This window comes from Hyposmocoma kahamanoa, unplaced genomic scaffold (genome assembly GCF_003589595.1).
Source record: "Hyposmocoma kahamanoa isolate Upper Pololo Valley unplaced genomic scaffold, ASM358959v1 263, whole genome shotgun sequence".
Lineage (NCBI taxonomy): Eukaryota > Metazoa > Arthropoda > Insecta > Lepidoptera > Cosmopterigidae > Hyposmocoma > Hyposmocoma kahamanoa.
The window spans coordinates 991,688-1,000,965 of NW_020653766.1; the positions used below are offsets into that span (position 1 = coordinate 991,688).

General features: G+C 35.0%; 1 protein-coding gene across 1 annotated transcript in view; it reads left to right on the plus strand.

Moving 5' to 3' along the window:
- LOC113228981 (protein boule) overlaps positions 1-8,024 on the plus strand; it is a 64,081-nt gene extending 56,057 nt beyond the window's left edge. The window contains exons 2-4 of the mRNA XM_026462447.1: positions 2,446-2,508; positions 3,408-3,564; positions 7,056-8,024. Coding sequence (XP_026318232.1) covers positions 2,446-2,508; positions 3,408-3,564; positions 7,056-7,210 — 375 coding nt within the window. The 3' untranslated portion in view covers positions 7,211-8,024. The remainder of the gene's footprint in view (positions 1-2,445; positions 2,509-3,407; positions 3,565-7,055) is intronic.
- The last annotated feature ends 1,254 nt before the right edge of the window (positions 8,025-9,278 follow it).

The following is a 9,278-nucleotide window of genomic DNA, read 5'->3' on the forward strand; positions in this document are numbered from 1 at the left end:
AGTTGCTGTACGGAAGCAAATGGACACGACGATAAAATCAATTATAAAATGAGTAACGACCGCCTAGCGGGAAAAGAAATTAAGAAATTATTTATACAAAGAAAAAATCCTTCAATCCGGCTGCCAGACCGGGGTTAATCGCTCTCCCAACTGAGCTACAGAACGAATCAGCAGACCTCGTGAATTTCTCTATGTGCTTCTTAACGATCTTTGTTTTTAACTGACTTCAAAAAAGGAGGAGGTTCACAATTCACCTACATATTTTTATATATATGTTACGCGTTAACTCCGGTATTTGTGAACCGATTTTTTAAATTCTTATTTTATTGGAAAGAGAGGACCTTAGACTATTGGTCTCATTTTTGAAGAAATTATTCCACCTCTAAGGGTGGCAAATTAGGGGATGTATCCGGTTTCGCGCACTTCCTGGTAACCGAATTCAATATAACTTGGCAAATAGATGTAATTCCACGAATTTTTCAGGTCGGTTTGTTTAGTACTCTGTACTGATTTAAACTTTTTGCCGTAGCCTCATCTATTGAACCTATGAAGGTTTTTCTCACTCAGCCAGGTAACTTTACAGCTACGTACGGCTGATAAGAGATGCAGCTTTTATTAATTGCTTTATTTTATTGAATACCACGTTTTTATTAACATGATGTATTTAATACATGAACGCAGGTATTTTTCTTACTGTTTATTGAAATCAATAATAACAAACTAGCGGAGAGTTTTCATTTTTTTCAACCATCATAGGTTGAGACTACCTTCAAGAGCTAAACGACGTTGTCATCCAAGTACGCAGAAGTATTATGATATTTATATTTTGATAATATACAGGTAAGGTACAATAAAAGCTTATATACTAGAAAGTAAAACTGGGACTTTTGATTATTCATACAAAAATCAAAAACTCAGAAAAAACTCCTTCGATCCGGCCCGATTCGAACCGACGTCTTCTAGCATACCGTGCTAGACGCTATACCAACTAAACCACGAACCAGCGGACCTCAAGAATTTTTCTATGCGCTTATTGTCGTGTCTTTGTATTTGGTTTTTCAACCATCTATGAGAAATCTATGAAATCTAGGATTTTTAAATTATATTAATAAAATTGGGTCCCCGCGGTAAGGTGCCTAAGATGCTGGCAGGGTTCTCCTTTGTATGGCTATGCGACTAAGTTCCCAGATAGTTTATTAATTTTTCGATAAAATTTTGTACAAAAGGCTGTAAATATTAACATCGCGGTAGTAAAAATAATTATGATAATCAATCAAATATATGTTTCATCAAATTATTGTCAAAAAACAATGAAGAATTCATAGTCCAATAAAGAGAGTTTCAGTCGGATAAAAAACATCTCGTCGTTTGTAACACGTTTCAGATTTGCAGGTAGACGGATTATGTGAATCCGGTTTCGATCCGACTAATCCTCTTGGAAAATATCCCATTAACTTCCATATTGCTTATACTGTTTACTAAAAACAGGATACAAGAATACAAGATATTTATTCGTACATTTACGTAAGATCGTACATATCACCAAAATTGGCATGCGAATATTTTATACAATTCTAATTTCACTTTAGAAGTAGAATGCAAAAAAATAAAACGTTATAAACAAACAACAACATTAGGAATTGAACCAGAAAATACGAAGCCATAAATATAACATACAATAGTTAATTCTACATTTCATGTTGTCAAGTAAAAAATTATCAATATTGTAGAAGCACTGAGTATGCAATTTCATTTAACAACTTTAGCAAAATTTGTAACAATAGTTCCGAAGGTTACCGCTAGATGACATTGGCACAGAAAACGCAATTTCTGAATCGCGGTGTTAAGATTTTCCCAAAAGGTATTTTATATGAAATTTATCATAACTGATCTATTCTTCGACTTATCTATAGCTGTAATTGACGGTTATCCTCATTACTAAGGAAGTATCTCGAACTCGCGCCCATCTTTCGGGGCAGCTTATGAGAACACCACTGAGTATCTTTTTATAAGATTCGAACCCACCGCGGGACTTGTCGCGGACTCTGCGCTTCGCTTGCATCTAACGCGACGAATTTTATTGGACACATTATATTGTAAACTTTTTTACAATAAATCATGTCTTCTTCACCAAATTTCATCGTTTGATTCCTGGACGTAATAAGGGGGCACCAGCTAGCTAACAGCGAGCAAATCTTTACACCCCCTCCTACTACACTATTTAATTCTTTAACAGCATCCGGCAATTCATTCACTCATTTGGGTGCTCATACGAACATCGTTCTACTGTAAAATTCCAAATTAGTTTAAAGTTTAACCGGAACTCAACTGTTTAAAAAAAATCAATATTCTAGGACTTTTGTTTGTTCTTAAACACCTTTTTAACGGATTGAAGTTAAAGTATTATATAAAATATATTTAACCTTTATAATGTTTTGGTTTCAGAGTGGAGGCGTTATGTTTTCACCACTTGGACGTCTCAGGGTCGCTCAAGCTGTAAGAAAACAGGTAAACCAAGTTTTTTAACGGCTTTTATTTTGGTTTTGGCTCAAAAACATGGAACCCTATAATCTGTCTTTTTAGAACAAATAGTGTATAACCAGAAATAGAGACGAAATGTCATTTAATTTGTTTAAAAACTATTCTACCATTCATCATTACTGTGACAACTGCGCTCCGATTGGTCAGTCCGAATCCGAAACAATTGACGGGTGCCGTCAATTGTTTCACTTCAAATCGACCAGTTTAACTTGATCTTTGCTATAATGGACGAAAATTGGAAAATTAAGTATTTAAATATTTAATTATCGATGAAATATGATTCCATTTGTTTTGTAATTAGATGCTTTGCTGTTTTTCCCACACCACCAAAAGTAACATCCTCTTATTTTTAGAGATATTATCTTTATTACAATAAATACCGTATATTTTTGGTATATACGGAGATTTTTTCCATTCTACCGTGGAAAAGGTTTTTGAAACTCGAATTTGACAATTCGATGAAAAAAAAAATATGATACGTTCATTTATGCAATATAAATGCGTTCGAATATTTTCTTCTTATTTTTGTTGACATTAAATTGACAACGATAACTAATTTTAGTTATTAAAACTGATTTGGTGTAGTTCAACTGTTTTTCTTTCATCTACCATTTCCCTCGCTGTAGTGAGGTGAAAAGTTGTGTGTCTCGCGCGGCAGCAAAGTTGTTTTGCGTCTCGTGGCTTGAAACCCTCGCTACGCTCAAGATTCTATTTTTGAACCGTCCGCTTCGCTCGTTGTTCATTTTTAGATTTCTTCGCTTACTCAGGTTTCAATATAAGCACTCGCGTCAAATAACAATGTTGCAGCCTTGCATAACAAATAACTATTTAATTGTAGGTTTTTACATTAATTCAACATGTTTCAGATGAGTCAACTGCCAGTACTGAGTTCGGAGGCGCCGCCGCTACAAGCGCCTCTTTGCTATCAACTATTGTGTGCGCCCCCAATAGCGCCCCTTCCTGCATGCGCGCCGTGCGAAATGCCACCACCACCGTATGCCGTCTATCCTGTGCCCTTTGAAAGTGAGTGCTTACCTGTCAATTACAATCTTAATGAATTGTTTGTGAAAAGGCATTTTCACTGAACCCTTGCATGAAAGAACACTAGATACCGTCTGTGTATGGGATGTAAATGTATCTATACTATTTTGGGTGGAAGATTTTCGGCCATGGTATGAGGTTTTTTGAGTTGGGTTTTTCCGTACAACAGGTACAAATTTGACACCATGGTAGCCATTACTTGCGGGTTTAAAATTTACATAAATTTAAGACAGAAACACGATTGTAAAAATTTTTCCCGATAGATTAATTTTTCAAAGTAGACCTTTCCGAAACATTTTTAACATTCAATTTCTGAACATAAATTGAATGTTTTTTTGCGTAATTTTTTTGCGTATATAATTGCGTACTGTCAGTCGTTTTACACTTGCAGCCTATGGATACACTTTACCCAAAAGGCTTACAGCGCTCTACGAGTCCAATATAACAACGCGTTCAGGATGTTGTTGGGGCTGCCGCGTCATTGTAGTGCATCTGGAATGTTCGCGGAAACGCAGATTGATGGCTTCCATGCCATAATGCGCAAACGCATGGCATCATTGAGAAGACGCGTGCGCGGCAGCTCCAACAGCCTCCTGGCCACGGTGGCGGAGAGGCTGGACGGTCCTTTTTTGGAGGCGTGGGATGCCCTTCATAAACCTGTGTACGTTCTTATAAAATAATATATATTTGTCTATAATTATTACTATTTGTTAAATATTCTTGTACTAACATAGTTGATAAGTGCCTGTAACTAACAAATGATATGGATTAATTTCTGAAGTAAATGATTTTTGATTTTGATTTTGATTTTTTTGATAAAAAAGATTACTAGATATTGTTATCGTAGCAATGGCATACCATATTTGCTAATCGGCGCACAGTATTTGGCGATTGTTGCCCAAAATGAGCTAGACGTACAAGAAAGAGAGATTTTGAAAGGAATGGTACGTCGCGCGGGGAGGCCCCATTCGTATTTTATAAAAACTTAATAATTCAAATTACTTATTAGATTATTAAGTTAATTTTTGTTTAATTCAGTAGACAATTAAAGGTCGTGCAAATTCTGAAGAGAATTAAGAAATAAATCAATTGCAATGAGGTTTTGTCGCTTATGCCAATAAAATTACTCCTGACACAATCCGATGAGCGCTTCTCTACGTTTGCCTCTTTACAATCCACTAGTGCTATTAATTTTTGTATTTCATAAGAATGCGAAGTTTTCTTCGTACACAAACAAATTGAATATTTATGCGATTTCAATTTTCCAGCTCAAAATTTTTGTGAAAAATAAATTGTTTTAGCGTCGCCATTGTTGTTTGTTGCGGTAGATAATTGAATGAAATGTGTCTTATTTCGTTATTACTATTTACCCAGCTAGCTTTTGGTTTAATTAATAACATTGTATTTGTGTATTATAGTGTACTTCCTTTTAATTGCTAACGTCGAATAATTCAAATTGTCTTTTTATTATTTATAATACCAAGTTGATGGTACGAACAAGTCGTGCACCTGGTGATAAGCGATATGCCTATCCATAACAATTGCCGCACTGCCACTGCATCGTGTCATTCTGAGACATAAGTATTTCCAGCCTTTTACAGTTTAGAGAACTTTTTAGACCAGCACCCATTGACTTACAATTATATGGACGTCGGGTCCGCGCTAAAAAGTGTCCGCACTTGTAAGGCGCTAAAATCGTATACAGAGCGCGACACTCCGCTTTAGTCTTCATTTGTTCTACGGACAGCGCGATACTGCGATGACATAACAATTTAAATTTCGAATAGGTTGACTTGGGACATTTTTTTCGTGGTTTTTGTATTAGACCCGTCGTCCATTTATTTGTAAGTCAATGCCAGCACCTTTACGTTTCTAAATCGGAACGTAGTAATACTGACATTACTGCATGGGTGGCATTGCTTCCCTGGACGAACTCTGTCACAAGAAGCTCTACTGCATCTAAAATTTACCCTTTCTAATAAATTTATTTTGTAGCTAGCATTTACACTGTTTGTCACAATATTACGAGCATTTGTATTTTTTTTGTAAATAAATGTGTTCTTTTATAACTTAGTCTACCTTTTCATCTAGTATTTATACGAAAATAGAAATAGAAATAGAAATAGAAACTATTTATTGTAACGCCACATTATAAAAAAAAAACACAAAAACAAAGACTAATATAGCTAAAAGAGAAAAAACACAAAGAACAGCGTAAAAACATTTTAACAACAAGTTGCATAATACTATACTGACATGTGTGCGGCTGTGGCGTGTACAAAAGGATCCCATTCAGCTAAAGTCACAACCAAGGCTAGGTTGTGACGCTGGTTTTCAATGGGCCCTAGCCGAGTGAGTGAGAGTGACGGATGTATGCGTCCCGGAACAGATAATAAAATAAAATAAACTACGTAAATACTTAACCATGAGTGTGTATAGTGTTATTGCAGTGTGTACTCTTATATCGAATAAATACTTACATAATCTTTGCAATATATACATACAGGTATAAGTGTGTGTAGTGTGAAAACAAATTAATAAAATATTTAATACATATTTAAAGTACATTACTTCAAATATATTAAACAAGATTATCTATTTTCGTAAAATAAAAGTTCTTTGACTTCAACATTAAACAACTCTTGTTCTTACGCAGTTACTATTTCGAATAATGCTATGTGAATTAACATGTTTAAATGTTTATGATTATTAAGTTAAATAAAAATATACAATCAAAATAACGTATCACTGTTATAAACATCATTCCATTATCATATTTTATTTTATAAAACTGTGAACGCTATACGGATTGCAGACGCGTCACCCTGCCGATTGCTCCGTTCATATTTTCCTCCAAAGATAAGCCGTAGAGCTTCTTGAGTCATAGTGTTAGTAGCCGTATAGTTCCTTATGAAAGAGTTTGTCCAGGGAAGCACTGCCACCTTACTAATTTCCGCCTGGGACTTGTTTACTTATGACTAATGACACTGCAAGTATTGCAGACTGTTATATCACTTACCACCAGGCAAACGTCTCTTGATATCATAAAAAAGTAGGTCGTATCAGCTCAAATACACTGCAGCGGCGGTCCAGCTCTAGATATTTGTGACTATGTGACATCCTTACATCGTCATCACACCTTTTTATCGCCTTTTCTCCGGTTCCTGGCCACTCGTTTTTAAATTTTGAATCGTTCTTTAATTCCTTTGCCTCGCCATTCTGATTTTGTTTCGTCCCATCGTCTCTCCCGCCCGATCGCGGCAGCGAACACGTCTTCTTGTTAATTTTTTTGAACCGTTTACCAGTCACCAAAAATCTCTTGTGCGATAAACATTTTAAAGATCGCAAATATTAATAAAACGGGAATCATATTTATACACACATTACAATACTACAGAACATTCCAAGCTGTAGCAGCAGCGGTACGCGCGTTTCATATTTTGCGTCTTATCTCTTATTTGTTACATTTTCAGCAACCGGTCCAGCGATCTACGGGCCGCCTGCTCAATACGCGCTGCTGCCAGCGCCATACAGTGCCGCCGCATGCTGCGAGCCCGCCTGCTGCGCACCTTTGGACAAACAACCACGAGTCCCGCCGCCGCCCCTCCATCATGCCTTCATCTACTAAACTCACCGATCAAAAAGCACGTTGCTTAATCACACCACTGTCTCATTGGGTTATTTTAATTATTTTAATTACAAATTGGCATCAAATTAGTTTGCAACGTTTTATGAACAACAAATTGATGGTAAGTTATGTTATCAACCAATCAGTGTCAACCAACAACGTCATCTAGTCCTAACTAGATCCTAATATGGCGTTAAGTAAGAAATGGTAAGTTCCCTGGTCACTGTGTTAACATAAATTTTATTGTCATTGGAATATAAATGGCATATTAGTAGAACGTTAAACAAGTCACTGCCAATGGAAGTAACGTCATCAATTTAAAGTAGATATGTAATTCTTATCTTGCAAAGAAACTCTGAAAGTATTTTTAAGATTGTTTGATTGAAAGTCATACTTTCAAATGTTAAAATCCAGTATAACTGCCATTAATGTCTAAATGATAGTCCCTGATTAGTTCTGACGCAAATGTGACAATTTCTTTTAATCCTTATTTCAATCATTTGCCCCATTCCACTTTCGTTTCATTCGTGAAGATCGCTTTATGTCAATACCATTCCTTTCGTCAAGTCTTCCAAGCCTCATGCTCAAATCGTTTCTGTCTTCACTCCTTGTATCTTCCTTAATAATTAAGGTGAACGATCTGCCAATGTTTTGGTTTTATGTCACTTTTATCATACGATCATATACTTTAAGAATTTTTTTTGGGCATCTATTTTGTAAACGAAAAAATCATTGTGGAAGATCGTTGGGCGACGTCAAAGGTGAATTTGCTATCGCAAAACAGTTTTAAAAAGGGCTAAAAACAAACATTGTCAGTTCGTTAAAAAAATGTTTAAAACCTAGTCAAAGGACGGTGGTGTCAATTTTGTATCGCACAGATAACTAAAAAAACTAATTGTGATAATTTAAAAATTATTGCTGTTGTCGACTTCTGTTGGCATTAGTAATTATTTTTGAATTCTAGTTTTTAAAAATGTGCTTCAGAATTGGCAGAGAGAAGGTGATCACAACGTGATGCAAGAAGTGTTCAAGTTTTAGACTATCTGGGAGTGTTTTTGAAGATTTTAGATGTCTGAATGTCTATCTTATATTGTAGGTAAAATGTAAGCTTCTTACGATCCGTGTGCTATCATTATTAATGTAAGATCTACGACTGGTTTAGGCTGTTATTAAGTTTTTTGGGGTGCAGAAAAATTAAAATTAACGCTGGAGTAACGATAAAATAACATTTTTAAAAGGGGCGCTTTAATTCCTTAGTCCGACCCTGATTTGTTAGGTACAGTTTTAAATGGTTTACGACACAATATTTGTAATGTTATCTTGCTTAAAAAAGCATACTATAATCATAAAATTTGCCTTTATTTTTAATAACATTGGTAATAGCCTAAACCGATCCAACATTTATCATTGTTAGTAGTGTTAAGTGCGCGTTTGCACGATACGAATAAGCACAAGGCCAAGGCTCGTTTAGATATGTTTAGTACAAGTTACCTCTTGAAAAAGACAATGTTTGTTGTTTGTTATCCTTCTGAAGGAGTTTAGTTTGTTTAGAGTCGGGACTTTGCACTGTGGTATAGAGGTTTTATAATGAAAATAAAAAAAGAACTAAAATTACCTTACAGAAATGAGTTAAAAATGAAATAGAATGGATCATTTGTTTAAAGGGATAATATTTGTTTAGATATTTCAAAAGTTAGCTAGAGTATTTAATAAGGAAATAATAACGACTACTTACTGCTTTGTAATGTATTATTTTGTAGTATATTTTCAAGTATAATTACATTTTTACTCATCGTTGACATCGTGAATTGACTTACTTAATGCTTTTAAAAAACATTGAAATTAAAGAGGAATTCACTTTGTATTTGTTACTATTATAGTCCCTTTGCAGGTGTAAAATAATTTTACGAGCGGTATAAAAAAAAATTAAAATACGGTTTGACGGGAGAACGTTATTTATATGTGTAGTTAAACTCAGAATACGTATTCAATTTTGTAATGTAAAATAGTTTTAGAAAAATTGTAAAGAAAGATTACAGACCCTATTTTGAAAGTTATTTTTGGTTAC